The following is an 18,311-nucleotide window of genomic DNA, read 5'->3' as shown; positions in this document are numbered from 1 at the left end:
TTATATTGTACACGTGTTGTATTTATTTTTACAACAATATATATTATATATATTTATTTATATCATGTGGTTATATTTAAGGCTTATAAATAAAATAAATAGAAAGACACATAAAATATTCAAATATATATATATAAAATATATATATTTTTATATTAGGGAACTCGAACAAAGTAAAAAAAAAAAAAAAAAAAAAAGTATCAAACGAAAATATGATAATAACCATAAATCCAAATAAATGCATTTGAATACTTTTATAATATATATTAATACTTCACATATATAAAAATATTTATATTCATCTTTTATATATCTTAAAAAAAAATCCTTTTGTGGTTGTATTCGTATATTTTAAAAAAAAATATTATGTATCAACACAAAATTTTTTAAATATATAAAAATAATAATTAAAATAGCACTTATATTCATAATAATTCTTTTTCCTTTTTTATAAGAATTGATATATGGAAAAATATATATATTATATATACATATATTATAATAGATATAATTTGTTTTATTTTTAATATTAAAATATATATTTCCTTCTCATAAAAAAAAAAAAAAAAAAAAAAAAAAATAGAACATAAATGAGCTTCCATCTTTTTTTTTTCTTTTTTTTTTGATAAAAAAATTAAATTATTTAAATATTAATATTTCTTTAAATAATAAAAATATATATATATATATTATATATATAATAAATATTAATTCTTTCCCTAATAAGGGGAAATTTAATATTATTATATTTTCATTCCCTATACAAAAAAATTATATATATAATATATATATAATACAATACATATAATTTTTTTATTTTTTTTTTCATACATAATATATTATATATATACATATATAATATTATATTTAAATATTAATATATAAAATGTACCCATATATTTTTCTGGTTTTTAATATATAAAAATTAAATTCATAAAAAAATATTATAATCAATAAAAGGAAAAATCGACTTTAAATTTATATTTTAATTTAATGAAAAATATGAAAATATCAATCCTTTTTATTTTTCAAATATAATAGTATATATCATATTTGTTATTTTTTAATGACAAATAAAAAAAAATAAAATAAAAAAAACAATTCTATAGAAATTTCTTAAAAAATCAAGAAAAATAAAAAAGGAAAACAATATTTAATTATTCAGTTAAAAAAAATTTATAAAAATTAAAAATATATATATATATAATATATATTTTAATTTTTGTAATTTTAATAAATATATTATACCATATAAAAAAAAAAAAAAAAAGAAAAGTCTTGTTCACCTTTTCGATTTATATAAACACTACGAAATTAATAAATTAGCGTTATTAAATTATATATAATAAAATTAAATATATAATATATATATTATATATATATATATATTAATTTTTAAAAAAATATTATAATATAATGACTTATCATCCATGTATATAATACATAATAGTTACCATTTTGAAATATATTACAAAGAGTAAATTTATTCATATTCAAAAAAAAAAAGAAAGAAAAACAGTTATTGTTCATAATAAATTAAAAAATGGATGATAACGTTTGTGAATTAAGCATAGAAGAAACAAATAAGTTAAGAGAAAAGTTAGGTCTGAAAAAATTAAATATAACAAAAGACAATGATAAAAAAAATGAAAACCATGATGATGAAAAAGGGGGTAAAAATAAAAGAAAAAATTCTAGTAATAATAAAACGAAGCAAATAGAAAAAGAGGAAGAACTTGAAGAGCATGTGCGAGACACAAAAAAGAAAAAGCAAAAAATAAACACTATAAGTGAAGATTATAAAGATGATATAAATGATGTTGAAGCATGGATAAATAAAACAAGAAATTCAATGAACCAAAGACTAGAAGAACATGATGAAATTAAATATAGTGACGATGAAAATGAAGAACAATCATATAACAAGAAAAACAAAAAAAGGAAAAAAAAAAATAGCAATGAGAATGAAAATTTTGTTAGTAAAGTTAAAGTAGAACATAAAAACGAAGACATAACAGAGGATATGATCTTGACATTAAAAGATCAAAATATTTTGTGTAGTGATCAAGAAGATTGTTTAATAAATGAAGAATTGAAAAAACAAAATATGAAAAGTTTATTATCCAAAAAAGATGATAATTATTGGACACAAAATTATTATGATCCATTATCATATTATGACGACAATAATTATAATAATAATATAGATGATAATTCATCTATACAAATGCTTCCTAAATATAAAGATGACAAACACTCATTTGATGTAAGCGTAACTTATGAAAAAACACAGACAAAATATAAACATGAAAAGGATATAGAAAAAAAAAAAAAAAACGAATATAAAAATGAAAATAAAAGTGTCAATAAAAAACAAAGTCATGAAACAAACCATATAGTGCAATTAAAAAAAAGGAAAATTAAAAATATAAATAAAAGAAAAAAAGAGGAAGATGCATGGGATTTTCTATATAATGATAACACAGAAGAAGATAATCAAGAAAGTGATACAACTAATAAAAATAATGAACCCAAGAAAAAAGAAAAAATATTACAACAGAAACGTGATGAACAATATGAAAAAGATGAACACGAACAAAATGTAGATATACTAAATGATGTTATTAATAAAATTAAAGAAGAACAAATGGATATGGACATAAATTATTTTGATAATCCTTTTAGTGATAACGAAGATGATAAAGAATTATATGAACTCTTACAAAAAGGAAATAATTTACAAAAAGGAAATAATTTACAAAAACGAAAAAAAGAAAAAAACTATGAAAATGAACTATTAAAATATATTGTTATCAATGAAGATGAAAAAAGTCAAAAAAATAAAAATAATGATAATAATAAGGATAACGATAATGATCATTCTGATGATGATGATGATTATAAAAATAATAATAATGATAATAATCATTATAATTCCAATAATGTTATCAAACTAACAAATACATCAGAATTTTGTAAAAATATTTCCCTACCACTTGATGTACTAGAAAACGAAAAAAAAATAAAAAGTAAAAAAAAATCTGCTAACGCACAGGACGTGGATAACCATTTAAATGATGAATATAATTCATCAAACAAAAACATATTAGAAGAAAATATTAATGAAGATATATTAAAAAATACGATTTTAGAAAATGAAGATGATTATAACGATGATAATTCTTCTGAACTTCAAGGAGTATCAGAAATATTTAATGAAGTTAAACTGGATGAAGGTTTATTTGGTGCATTAGAATATTTAAAAACAAAAGGTGAATTAAATATGGAAGATAAAATTTATAGAAATCCTGAAAACAAACCATTACATATGTCCACAGATAAAGATGATATTAAACTAGATTATAAAAATGAATTTGGTAAGGTTATGACGCCAAAAGAATCCTTCAGATATATATCATGGATTTTTCATGGAAAAAAACAAGGAAAAAATAAATTAGAAAAAAAAATCAAGAGATTAGAAATTGAAAGAAGATTCAAAGAAAACCCAATAGACTCATTACCTACATTAAATGTTTTGAAGAAATATCAGCAGATGCAAAAGAAATCATACTTTACCTTATCAAATAATAATTAAAAATAAAATATAAAATGATGATAAATATATATATATATATATATATATATATATATATATATATGTATTTATGAATAAGGTATTTTTGCACACATGGTTATTTTTATACTTTTGTGTACATAACATTCTTTTTTTTTTTACGTGGTATTTAATTATAATATATATATATATATATTTATATTTATATATGTTTGTTTTATTATTTATTTTTTTTTTTTTTTTTTTGTGATATATTCTTAATACAATAATGTGTTACATTTTCATATATTCATTTACCATGCTTTTATTTATAAGTGTTTCTCTTTTTGTAGAAACAAAATTATATCTTATATTTGACTGTACATATTTTGTACATAACTTAATATATATATATATATATATTAATTTTCCATTTCATTTTTTTCTTAATTTGTTTTTTTTTTTTGTGTGTATGAAAATTCTATATATTTTATAATGAATCTCAAAACTATTATATTAAAAATAAAAAATTTAAAGACAAATAGCTAATGTTTTACAATCACTAAAAAAAATAAATATTAATAAATAACTGAATAAATGTATACATAAAAAAAAAGAAAACAAAACAAAACAAAAGCTTAATTAATAGTCACATTTATATATATATATTATATATGTGAACAAAAAAAATATAATAACTTTCCTTTTTTTTCTTCCAATTTATGCTTTCTTTCTCTTTTCTTGAATATATTTATTAAGTTTTTCATTAAACTTTTTACATATAGCTATTTGTTCAAACAAATGAATCAATAATGGCTTTCCCATAATCAAGACACTATTATATTCTTCCTAAATAAATAAAAACATATATAATTAAATATATATATAATCAATATGGTAAGTCATACTCATTTATTTATTTATTTTTATATTTTATTGTTTACTTGCTTTGCTTGAATTTCATCCTTTATTCTTGATAAATTCTCTAAAATATTATTCCTCTTATTTTCTTCAGGAATATAAGATGTATAAAATAAGTTTAATAAATAATTAATTTTTATATGATATTCTTTTACAATATCAAGAATGTGTTGTTCATATTCAATAGTTCCTATTAACAAGGATTGGTTGCTTTGGCATCTCTTCGTATTTAGAACAAATAAAACCCTCCCTAGAAAAAAATAAAAAAATAAAAATAACACATACATATAATATATATATATATATATATATATATATGTGTGTGTGTGTGTGTGTGTTTGCATATTATTCAGTTTTATATTTTGTTCCAATTTCTTATTTTAATAATTACCTATATTATACAAATCTGCGTAATTTTTTTTAGTTGTATGCTTATTTGCCCTTAAATCGTCCATAAATTTATCAAAATGATCATTCACATATTTCTCATTTTGCGATATTTCCTCTTTTAAACTTTCCTCATCACATATATTTGTTTTTATTTTTTCCAAGTTAAACTGTTGTGCTTTTTTTTCATCCATAATATTTAAATCAGTGTCATCAATTTTTTCTTTTAAATCATCATAAAATTTATCCAGAGTATACTTATTATCTTTTATCATACCTATACAATAATTATTAAATTTATTAATTAATAGATTATAAGAATTATTATAATTTTTGATTAATTTTTCATTAGTAAATACTCCAAAACCTTCTATATTTTCTTCATTAAAATAATAATTATTTTTAAATAAAACATTTTTTTTATTTGATGATTTATGTGTTAAATATTCTTTTAATATACATTTCTCTAATGTTCCTTTAATATCTTGATTTAAATTTTCTAAATTATATGATAAAGATTCAAACAATTTATCTTCTTTAATATTTAACACTTGTTTATTTGACATTGGATCTTTTTCATTTTTATCATAAAAAAATAAATGACTATATTTATTATTAAATAAAAAAAACCAAAATTTACTATCACTTAATATATTATTTTCAATATAATAATCATATAACTTTTTTAATTCTTTATTTTCACTTAAAATTAATCTTCTTAATTCATTATTTATTTCAACACTCTTAGACAATTTCTGTTCTTCTGATATATATATAGGTTCTTTTAATATATTCATATCTTCACAACAAGAAATATTTTTATATTCATATAACTGATTTTTATGTAATTTATAAAATTCTTCTTCATTTAATATATTATTTTCAATACACATATCATATAATTTTTTAAAATCTCTATCAGCCTCAAACATTCTATTTAAAGAATTATAAAAATCATTAACATTATCATTATCATCACTTAAATTATTCTCACTACTATCAACCTCATTATTATTACTATCATCTTCTATAATTATATCATTGGTATCTAATTCTCCTTTTTTCCTTCTTTTCATTTTTTTCTCATTTTCTTTTAACAATTCATGAGATCGTAAAACATTTAACACCTCATCACTTGTTATTTTATTTATATTAAAATTATCATGTTCATTTAATAATTCATTAACATTATTCTTATCTATTTTGTTAATATCATTACCATCTTCATTTGTTTCATATATCCTATATTCATTTTTTATTAAATTTAAATTAAAGTCCACAAATAAATGATTTCTTAAATTATCTTTATTTAAAGAATTTATCATATCACTAATATCATTATAATTCTTCTCATTAAAAAATTCAAAAATATAAGAATCTGTACTATTATAATCATGAAAACAAAAATTATTTTTTCTATCCGTTCTAGCAAAAGTAAAACGAATTTTATTTTTTTTCTTCGATTTTTCAGTTTTCTTCCAACTAAATACGCAAATCTTCAAATCTATATCATTCATTAAAAATAACGAATTATTTTCATCTTTTTCCTTTTTAGTTGTCTCTGATATATATATCAGAAATCTATTTGTTATATACATATTCCCCTTCACATTGTTGTATAATACTTCGAATGAATCTAACACCTTCTCTTCTTCCATTAGATATTAACAGTATCATAATGATGCAAAATATAAATATATTATATATATATATATATATATATATATATATTATAATAAATATATAACTTAATAACAAATAAAAAATATGAATTAATATATTCAAATTATAATATTATATCATCATCATTCTGTTATTTTTAAAATATTGATAAAACATTACTTATTCTTATTATTCAAAAATTATTATATATATATATTATATTATTATTTTTTTTTTTTTTTTTTTTTCTATCAAAATTTTTCCAAAATGGAAAAATATTTTTTAAGCAATTCACAAATAAATATTAAAATAAAATATATTTATAAATTTATTATTTTATTTAAAATTTTTTTTGATATATGAGAACTCATATATAATAATATATATAATATATAGTAAATATATATTTTTCATATCTATATCCCTATAAATAATACATACATTCCATGTTTTAATAAAAAGTCCTTACTACAAATTTAAAATTTAAATATTATATTATATATATATATATATTTTTATATCTCTTCGGAAGATGAAAATATTTAGTTAAAATATTATATTAAAAATAAAAAAAAAAAAAAGGAAAAGAAATATTAAGAAAAAAAATATTCATATAATATTTTCAAAAAAAAAAAAAAAAATTCAAATTATTTAATTTATATATTTATATATAAGTGTGTATTCTATAATGTACTACAAAAAAAATATAAAATAAATATATACATATATATATATATATATATTTATATAGTCCTTTCATTTTTGTAATATTCAAAAATAATAATATCCTAAATAAATTCATATACATATAAAAACAAAAAAAAAATTAAAAAATATAACAAATAGAATTTCATTTATGTATTCTCTTTCTTCCTCTATTTATTTATTTTATTTATGTTTTTTCTTTTTTATGCTCATTCCTCGTTATCATTGTAATCAAATTTTCTCCTAATATTAAAATTAGTCTGATTATTCTTATTTTCAATATTTTCAACCCTTTTAGTTGATACTAAAAGATGTTTACTTTTACTTATAGCCTTTTCATGAAAAGATCTCCATTGTTTTGATTTATTAGAAAATTCTTTATCCATAATTTCATCTTTTTGTTTTTTTTTCAAAGCAATTCTTTTTTTCTTTTTTGCCATTTTTACTTTTAAGGAATCACCTTCTTTAATTATTAAATTCTCTGGTAATTTATAACCTCCTGGTGTGATAATTTCTTTGATCTTTTTTTTTTTCTTTATTCGTACTTGATCTGTATTAACATATTCACTATTATTATATCCAATGTATGTAATTAAAAAAGAATCCCCTTTATATTTGGAAATTATACAATCATACCACTGCCTATAATAAAAATAAATACATAAAAATATAATATTATATATATATATATATATATATATATATATGTATATGTCTTTTTATTAATTGCCTCTTTTCTTACCCATCCTTTTTATATAAAGCTTGGAATTGATTATTCTCTTTTAATGCTGACTCATTTAAAACTTCATTTAATTGAACATAATTTGGAGGTATCATAATTCTATCATTAGTTTCAAATATATGTATTAACAATTGCTCTATATTATTTTGTATTACTACATTTTCTATTAATCCATAAACCATTTTATTTTCATAATTAAGACTACAAGTCCTTCCGATAAATTTATTTGATTCTTTTATATGTTCATGAATATCTGGTGCTACTTCTCCACTTCTTTCTAATTCTTTATTTTCGTCATTTTCTAATTCATCTACGATATAAAATTATATATATATATATATATTATAATGCACATAAAATGTATACATAAATACATACATACATATATATATATATATATATATATATATATATATATATTAAAACTAAGCTACATACAAAAATATAATTTTATTATCTTTTAATATTCATATTTAATTTATAATTTTCCTTCTTACTTTGCTTTTTATATTTAATTAAATCACGTGTTAAATTTATAACTTCAATCATATCACCCTCTAATTTTTTCAAATTCTTTATCTGCTCATTTTCCTCATCTGGCTTTTCATACTTTTTTATTTCATCTCTTACTAGTGCCAACTGCTTCTCATATTCTTCAATTTTCTCCTATAAAAAAAAAAAAAATAAAATAACAAAATAAATAATATATATATATTTTATGTTCATTATTTTTACACAACATTTATTCTTATATTTCTATTTCATATAAAATGTCCATCTTCTTAACTTACCTCTAAACCTTCTAATGTTTCATTAAATTCGTCCATTTTTTAAAATCAAAAAATAATTAAAAAATTAAAAACATAAAAAATTAAAGTTAACAAGAAAAAATATCATATAATTAAAATGTTCAAATATTTCTTCTCAGCATATTTTATACAACAATATATATTATTTTATTAAATATAATTTTTCTGTATTATATATATATATATATATATATATATATATATTTCTTTTATTATGTATATATAATAATATTTTTTTTTTTTTTCTCCTCCCCTTTAATTTAATAATAAAAAAAAAATTGTTTTAAATATTTAGATATAATTTATTATTCCACTGAAAAAAAAAAAAAAATTCTATAAATATTAAAATTATAATTTATTCTTTATCCCATAAAAAATTCTTAGAAAATTAATAAAAAGAAAAAATATTATATATTATATATACAATATGATTTAAACGTGATTTTTTTTTTTTTAGGTATAGAAATGCATAATTATTTATATTGAAAGGTAAATATTAATATAGTATACATTTTAAATATATATAGTTTAAGGCAACCCAAAAAAAAGGATCCATAAAAAAAAAGTTATATATATATGTATAATGACATGTAAATTTTATCAAAACCATATATATAAAATATATTGTCATATTCTTTTTTTTTTTTTTTTTATGTTTAAAATGTTTTGTTTGTTATATATTTGTTATATTTAGTTATATTTCTTTAAATTTAAAATTCTGATATATAAAAGAATTTTCAAATAAGCAGTTCATGTTATTTAAACAAAGGAAATATTATGATATATCTACGTTTTAATAAAAGTCAGACATTTATATATAATTATATTTTCTCTAAAATGGTTAAAAATATAAAAACTTTTTTAATTAAACCTTTATATATATTATTATATATAGAGATAGACTATTTTATAAACTATATATGTACATTCATATATATATATATAAACAAATTTTTTTTTATCATGTCAAATGATACCTGCTTATAATTCAACTAGGAACAATAATTAAGATTATATATATATATATATATATATATATATATATTTATATTTATTTAATGTAATGTTAATATGTATTATTTAAATATATGGAACATTATAATACCATGTTGGAATTACATAAAAAATGTTCCAACATTTTAATTTTTCTACAAATAAAGAGAAATAATTAATCTAAAAATTTTTCAATTTTACCCCCAATATTAAATGAAATATATACTTTTATATAAATTTACACATCTTCATTTAAAAAAAAATATATATAAATAATATATATTATTTTTTATGTGTAAAAAAAAAAAATAAAATAATAATTTTTTCTTTAATATAAAACACATTTTTTAACATGCATATATAATAAAATGAATTACCAACTGTGATTCAGACTTTTTGTAATATAAGGGAAACCATGAAAAGTTTTATTGATATATAAAAAAAAAAGTTAAAAAATTTTACTTCTAAAAAAAAAAAAATATATAATAAATACATTTGGATATTATATAAATAAACAAATATATATATATATATATATATATATATATATGTTTTTTATTTTTTTTATTTTATTTTTTTTTTAATTTCTAAAACCTAATAAGTAAAAAGAACCATGCTACCTTAATATTAACTGTACAACGGTAACCTTTTTTCTATATTAAAAAAAAAAAAAACTAAATATTAAAATATATATATATATATATATATATATATATTTTTTTTTTTTTTTTTTTTTTTTTTTTTTTTTTGAATTTTTCTTTGAGAGAGTATTAATATATTCATTTATATTTATTTGATATTAATTTTTTTTTTTTTTTTTTTTTTACTTTCTACATTTAATTTTTTCTATATAATATTTTTATTTAATGTTTAAAAAAATTATCCATGGAAAGACCTCATATATTTTTTTTTAATAGAATAAATCTAAACTTATTAAATGATATGTTTAATGGAGGTTGTAGAATTAATTTTAAAAAATAGTATAAACATATAAATATATATATATATATTTATTTATATTTATATATTTATATATTTATATTCATATTTATATATTACCATGCTTCGATAGTAAATAGAAAGGGGACTTATAACCACAACCAAAAAATTAAATATAATAAAAATGTGTATACATATATATTTATATATATATATATATTATAAAATGAACACATAAAATTTTTTTATTATGAAAAAAAAAAGAACATAGATAAATTTTTCAAAAATTATAAAAAACATATACATATATATTTATATATATTTGTTCATCAATGCTGATTATGTAATTGAATAAATAAATTTTTTTTCAAAAAAACAAAAAAAAAAAAAAAAATGTTCGGAATTTTTTTTACCCTTCTTATAATAGTATTAATCAAGAAAACATCGACAATTGATTTAATAGACGGAATTTTTTATGAAAAAAATGAAATAAATAAATTAACATTTTCTCTTGATCATAGAGTCAGAGATAATTTAAAAACAGATTCGATTTTAAATAATAATGGTGAAAATGATTATGCTTATTTGAATAAATACGTTTATACTATATTAAATCGCAATTCAACAGAAAAAATTAAAACATTCTTTTCTTATAATAAAGACATAAAATCATGTGATTATTTTATATCAAAACAATATAATTCAAATGATAAAAAGAATGAAATATGTTATAAAAAAACATTCTGCGGAATAGTACTACCAAATAGTGAAGATATAAAAACAAATAAAATAGCAAATGATAAAATTTATTGTGCACATTTCAATTCTACACATATAATCATTTATTACATATCACAACCACTTTTATTAGAACCTGATGTTGTTTATGAAGAAACATTTTTTGAAAAAGGAAAACACGATCAAATTAATTGTCAAGGTATGTATATATCTCTAAGATCTGTTTATGTACATACAGATAATATTATGTTACAAGAAGAAACTCTTACATATATTAAAAATTTATGTGATGGAAAAAACAATTGTAAATTCAATTTTGATTCAATAAAATATGAAAATAAATCACTTACTAATTATTTTTTTTTTATTAATATACAATATCAATGTAAAAGTCCTCTAAACCTACAGAACAATGAAATATGTGATGCAAATAATGAAGATATAAATAAAGCAACATGCAAATATGGTTTTAACAGATTAGAATTATTAACAAATGATTGTGAAGAAAATTATAGATGTACACAAAATATTTGTTCAGTAAATCAATTTTGTGACGGAGAAAATGAAACATGTACATGTAAAACATCATTATTACCATCAGCTAAAAATAATTGTGAATACAATGATTTATGCACTGTTTTAAATTGTCCTGAACATTCCACATGTGAACAAATAAGAAATGGGAAAAAAGCTGAATGTAAATGTGAAAAAGGTAAATATTATTACAATAATAAATGTTATACAAAAAATGATTTAGAACTAGCCATAAAAATCGAACCACATAAAAAAGAAAAATTTTATAAAAATAATTTATATCAAGGGAAAGCATTAAAACCAGAACATATTTTTATGCAATGTGAAAATGGATTCTCCATTGAAGTAATTAATGCATATGTATCTTGTTATAGAGTTTCTTTCAATTTAAACAAAATGAAATATGTTACACAATCATTAAAAAAAATGTGTGATGGAAAAAACAAATGTGCTTATGGAAATACAATAGATACAGTAGATGATTTAAATCATGATAATATATGTATTAATTTTAATACAGTATTTAAATATGATTATATATGTGAATTCACTAATCAAAATATTAATTCAGATAATAATTCACAACTTCATTCTAATATACCATCCTTATATAATTTAAATATACAATCATCATATAATTCAAATATTCTACCAGATATGAATAGATCTAAATTTCGTTTAATATCAAAAAATAATCGTTCCAATCAAATTTCTCATAACAATCTATCCATGATAGAAATACAAAATGAAATATCCTTACATAATCCACATCACTTTAGTACAGATCCATATAGAAATAATAATAATAATAATATAAACAATATGAATATTAAAAAAGTAGAAATTTTCAGAAGTCGTTTTTCAAGTAAATTACAATGTCAAGGTGGACAAATAATTATAGATAAAGCAATTTTAAAAGGTGGAGAAGGATGTAATGATTTATCATTGACTAATTCTTTAAAATCATATTGTAATGATTTATCAGAATGTGATATTGGTTTAATATATCATTTTGATACTTATTGTATAAATGATCAATATCTTTTTGTATCTTATAGTTGCTCCAATTTATGTAGTAAATGTCCAAATAATTCTACATGTTATGGAAATAGATTTAATTATGATTGTTTTTGTGATAATCCTTATATTTCAAAATATGGAAATAAAGTTTGTGAACGTCCAAATGATTGTGAATCTGTTTTGTGTTCACAAAATCAAGTCTGTCAAATTTTACCAAATGATAAATTAATATGTCAATGTGAAGAAGGATATAAAAATGTTAAAGGTAAATGTGTTCCAGACAATAAATGTGATCTTTTATGTCCATCAAATAAAGTCTGTGCTATTGAAGATGGAAAACAAACATGTAAATGTGCAGAAAGCTTTGTTCTAGAAAATGGTGTATGTATATGTGGTAATGATTATAAAATGGAAGATGGTATTAATTGTATAGCCAAAAATAAATGTAAAAGAAAAGAATATGAAAACATTTGTACAAATCCAAATGAAATGTGTGTTTATAATGAAGAAACTGATATTTTCAAATGTGAATGTAAAGAACATTATTATAGATCACCAAGAGGTGAATGTATATTAAATGATTATTGTAAAGATATTAATTGTAAAGAAAATGAAGAATGCTCTATTGTTAACTTTAAACCAGAATGTGTATGTAAAGAAAATCTTAAAAAAAATGATAAAGGAGAATGTATTTATCAAAATTCCTGTTTAATTAATGAAGGAAACTGTCCAAAAGATTCAAAATGTATTTATAGAGAAAATAAACCACATGAATGTGTATGTAATAAACAAGGACATGTAGCTGTAAATGGTAAATGTGTTCTAGAAGATAAATGTATACATAATAAAAAATGTTCAGAAAATTCTATATGTGTAAATGTAATGAATAAAGAACCAATATGTGTATGTACATATAATTATTATAAAAAAGATGGTGTATGTTTAGTACAAAATCCCTGTCTAAAAGATAATGGAGGATGCTCTAGAAATTCAGAATGTACATTTAAATATAGTAAAATTAATTGTACATGTAAAGAAAATTATAAAAATAAAGATGATTCTTGTGTACCTAACACAAATGATAACGATGAAAGTTTTACATTCCAATATAATGATGATGCATCTATTATTCTTGGATCATGTGGTATTATAGAATTCTCATATATATTTAACCAAATTATTTGGAAAATCAATAACTCAAAAGAATCTTACGTATTTTATTATGATTATCCAAATACAGGTAATATAGAAGTTCAAATTAAAAATCAAAAATTTGACACTATAATATATTTAAAAAAAAAAATAGGAAATAGTATTATCTATGATGATTTCCAAGTGGATCATCAGACATGTATGTATGAAAATGTATTTTATTATAGTAACCAGAATTAGCATACAAACGTTAATTAATACACACATATATATATATATATATATATATATATATTAATAAATATTTATATCTTTTTATATCAAATTAATACATATTTCTTCATTTTAATTTATACCTTTTTATTTATATTAAAACTATCTTAACATATTATAATAAAAATAGATTTTATTTTATTATTTTTTTTATAAACACAATTATATAAATTTTTATCAAAAATATATATATATATATATATATATATATATAACAAATAATAAGGAATATCCTTAAATATTTATGTTGCAACAAAAAAAATCAAAAAAAAAAAAAACATAATCGTATTAAAAAATTTTCATATATTAAAAAAAAAAAAGAAAAAAAGGCAAATAATAATATAAATACTAATATAAATTATAGTGTTAATATTAATATTTATACTAATTAGGAATAAAATAAAAGGACTACCCCCCTTTTTTTACACATTTATTTTAATTTATCTTATCATTCGTCTTTTTTTATAACATTGTGTCTAACACCCATGAATTTTTTTTCCAGTTATCAAAGAAAAAATCCTTCAAAGACTTTTCCCTTTTATAATATTGTATTTCAGTGACATGAACACCATTTACTATTAAAGGTGTACTTTCCTCCTCACAGATGTTAGAACATTCTTCAGAATAATCAACTAAGATTTCATAATGTAACATTAAAGGGTTCAATAGTTTAAATACATTTATATAATATATATATGTACTAATATATATATTAATATCTTTTAACATTTTAACAAAATTTATGTATTCCTCATGAATATTCATACTTTTATTATCCATTATTTGATTAGGTGTACAATGAACACTAATTTTCAATTTATGTTGTGATAATTTTTCTAATGCTTTTTTTTCTATATTTATGTTATATATATTTTTATTAAATCCTGGGTCTAAGAATATGATAGAATCAACATAAGACCAAAAAAATGGTCCTTCATATGATTCTCGTAATAAAGAAAATAATACACTACATCCTTTACTAAATCCTATTAATACTAATTTGTTTTTTATTATATTTTTAATAAATATATTATTCTTCTTTTCTTTCGAATATATATTTTTTTCCGTCTTCAATTCGTCACCTAAATAATTTATCACTGGCTTATCACAACAAATATAATTATTATAATTATTATTATTATTATGATTATTGCTTATTTTATGGAAATTTTTTTCATTTAGTATATCATTTTTTAAAACCTCATTATTTAATGATAGTAATAAACACAATAAGTGTTTTATACTTTTTGCTTTTATATTACTATTAATGTATTCATTTTTTTTTTTAATATAAGAGACATTTTTATTATTTATTTTATTTTCCATATTTAATGAATCATAATTCTTTCCCTTGTCCTTATTCTGTTCATATATATTATTATCTAAAGGTATATCACAGGGATTTAAAAAATTAGAATATGTGGCAAAATAATTTGAAAAATTACTAGGAATAATAAACAAAATATAATCATATAAATACCTTTGCGATACTATCCAAAATAATGCTTCATAACTATAACAATAATTTGTACATTCACATGTTGACTCTGTTTTAAATAATGTATATACTGAATTACTAAAAAAATAAGAATAATCACCAGGAAAAAATATCACATATTTTTTTATATACTCTTTACTTGTTAAAATAGGTTCCCTATACAATATCATATTATATTTCTCATTATAACCACATATTTTAAAGGTACTAAAACATACAGGCATCTTATATATAACAAATATATTTATATGTTTGATAATTCATTTGTTAATAAGTTAATTGATATATGTTTTTATATATATTTATATGTTTATTTGGTAATATGTTTATTTATTTATTTGTTTATTTATTTATTTTATTTATTTATTTTTTATTCCTTTAATTAGAACGAAGAAAAAAAAAAAAAAAAAAAATATTCTTGCAATTTATGTAATTATATGTTAAATCAATTTTTTAATTTTAAAAAATATAATAACTTTTGTGTGTTTAAAAAACAAAGAAATTCTCTCAAAATAGACAAAAAAAAAAAAAAAAAAAAAAATTAAAAGATTAAAAAAAATATATTTATAAATATTATAAATATGTGGGTAATATTTCAAAATAATTTTCCTATTACATGTGTATACAAAAAAATTAAAAAATATATATATAATATATATATATATATACATAAACATTATTTTTATTAATAGTTCTTAAAAAATATTAGCCATCAAATTTCATAAAACAAATAATATAAAAACTTTTTATGATCATAAAGATTTACAAATTTGTGTGATTAAAGAATTATTATATATTCATATATTCATTTTGTTTATAACACATATATATATATATATATATATATATATATTTTTTTTTTGATTTAAAAAAAGCCTGTTTTGTTAATTTTCTTTCTTTAATTCAATAACTTCATTATTTAATAATAACTTTGCGTGTAGAAGAAAAAAAGAGGTATCTGAAGAATTTCGAGTAGCTGTCATTTGTATAACACCTTGTTTTTCTTTTACTTGAAAAAATATTTTACTGTTGAGATAATTTTTTTCATGTATCCCTGATATGCTTAATATTTGTACTTCTTTATGGCCTAATATATTATGAAGATGTTCATTATGTAATACAAAATTTTTAACAAAATTTAAACTAGAATATGAATTTTTATATATATAAATCCTTTTAATTGCTAACATAGTAGAAATGAAAAAAGCACATAACATAATTTGAGATAAATTTTTTTGAGTATCATTTAAAGTCTTTCTTTTATTATCATATTTACAATAATAAGAATTATCTTTAATATTACCATATATAGGATATATTTCATACGCATACCAAGAATTATTATTAAAAAAACTTCTTATATAAAATAAAAAGGAATTTATAATATTATTATATTCCACATTATTATCATCATCTGTTGAAGGAGGATATATATTATCACCTTGGAGTGTATCACTTTGAATGATATCATTTTTTATATTTTTTTTTTTTTTTTTCTTTACTACCATTATATTGTTTATTTTCCAAATAGATCCACTCTTTATTATATCATATATTTTTTCATTCTTACTTTTAATATTATCTGATAGTATTAAATTATTTTCAATAATATTATGCTTCATTTTATTTTCATGTTCATAATTTTCTTTACTTTTTTGATCTTCCATTGTACTTGTAACAAATGAAGAAAGAAATAATTTGACTTTTAAAAAATATTTTTTTATATCTTTTTTTATCAAAAATGGATTTTCCAAATATATAGAAATGTCTCGATATTCATCATCATCATTATAATTATCATCATTATAATTATCATCATTATTATTATCATTATCATTATAATTATTATTATTTTTTTTTTTATTTATCTTTATTGCATTGACATTTAAATATATCTTCTCATCATTATATGAAAAGATCAGTTCACACTTTGCCCTTTCATTTGAAGAATCGATATTACCCCTTCTTCTTAATAATTTTAAATTATCACCTTTCTTATAATTTATATATATTTTTAAAATATTTATGGAATCATTAATATAACAATGCCTGTGTTCAAAGTTTTTAAAATATTTATAACTGAATAATATGCCACCGTTTATTAATAAAAACCAAGTACTTCCTAAGCAAAAGGCAAAAGGGTTATTCTTATAAAAATTTATTATCCTTCTTTTTATAAACATTTTATAATCTTAATTCGAAGCATATCATTTTTAGTTATCACAAAAAAAAAAAAAAAAAAAAAATATATATATAAATAAATATATATATATATATATTATTTATGTGTATATGTATGTATTGTGTACAATTTTGTTTATTTTTTTTTAAGATTTATTTCTTTTCATATCCATTTTTTTTTTTTTACGTACACATATTTAATAT

General features: G+C 18.2%; 6 protein-coding genes across 6 annotated transcripts; 2 read left to right on the top strand and 4 right to left on the bottom strand.

The window, feature by feature from the left end:
* Positions 1-1,543: 1,543 nt before the first annotated feature.
* PADL01_0322600 (U4/U6.U5 tri-snRNP-associated protein 1, putative) lies at positions 1,544-3,595 on the top strand (the record flags this gene model as incomplete). Its single annotated transcript, XM_028685109.1, has 1 exon — positions 1,544-3,595. The coding sequence occupies one exon, from the start codon at positions 1,544-1,546 to the stop codon at positions 3,593-3,595; it is 2,052 nt and encodes a 683-aa protein (XP_028536640.1).
* Positions 3,596-4,273: 678 nt separating this feature from the next.
* PADL01_0322500 (conserved Plasmodium protein, unknown function) lies at positions 4,274-6,519 on the bottom strand (the record flags this gene model as incomplete). Its single annotated transcript, XM_028685108.1, has 3 exons — positions 4,274-4,402; positions 4,498-4,724; positions 4,866-6,519. 3 exons carry the CDS (start codon positions 6,517-6,519, stop codon positions 4,274-4,276), a joined length of 2,010 nt encoding a protein of 669 aa, XP_028536639.1.
* Positions 6,520-7,437: 918 nt separating this feature from the next.
* On the bottom strand, positions 7,438-8,797 carry PADL01_0322400 (survival motor neuron-like protein; the record flags this gene model as incomplete). Its single annotated transcript, XM_028685107.1, has 4 exons — positions 7,438-7,870; positions 7,971-8,280; positions 8,468-8,636; positions 8,762-8,797. 4 exons carry the CDS (start codon positions 8,795-8,797, stop codon positions 7,438-7,440), a joined length of 948 nt encoding a protein of 315 aa, XP_028536638.1.
* A 2,307-nt stretch (positions 8,798-11,104) lies between these two features.
* Positions 11,105-14,395, top strand: PADL01_0322300 (Rh5 interacting protein; the record flags this gene model as incomplete). The annotated part of the gene is made up of 1 exon (XM_028685106.1): positions 11,105-14,395. The coding sequence occupies one exon, from the start codon at positions 11,105-11,107 to the stop codon at positions 14,393-14,395; it is 3,291 nt and encodes a 1,096-aa protein (XP_028536637.1).
* Positions 14,396-14,890: 495 nt separating this feature from the next.
* Positions 14,891-16,150, bottom strand: PADL01_0322200 (conserved protein, unknown function; the record flags this gene model as incomplete). Its single annotated transcript, XM_028685105.1, has 1 exon — positions 14,891-16,150. The coding sequence occupies one exon, from the start codon at positions 16,148-16,150 to the stop codon at positions 14,891-14,893; it is 1,260 nt and encodes a 419-aa protein (XP_028536636.1).
* Positions 16,151-16,810: 660 nt separating this feature from the next.
* Positions 16,811-18,109, bottom strand: PADL01_0322100 (conserved Plasmodium protein, unknown function; the record flags this gene model as incomplete). Its single annotated transcript, XM_028685104.1, has 1 exon — positions 16,811-18,109. One exon carries the CDS (start codon positions 18,107-18,109, stop codon positions 16,811-16,813), a length of 1,299 nt encoding a protein of 432 aa, XP_028536635.1.
* Positions 18,110-18,311: the final 202 nt, after the last annotated feature.

The sequence above is a fragment of the Plasmodium sp. gorilla clade G2 genome (genome assembly GCF_900097015.1).
Source record: "Plasmodium sp. gorilla clade G2 genome assembly, chromosome: 3".
Classification (NCBI taxonomy): domain Eukaryota; phylum Apicomplexa; class Aconoidasida; order Haemosporida; family Plasmodiidae; genus Plasmodium; species Plasmodium adleri (nom. inval.).
Note: the sequence above shows the minus strand (reverse complement) of the source record. Positions and strands in the feature narration are given on the sequence as shown.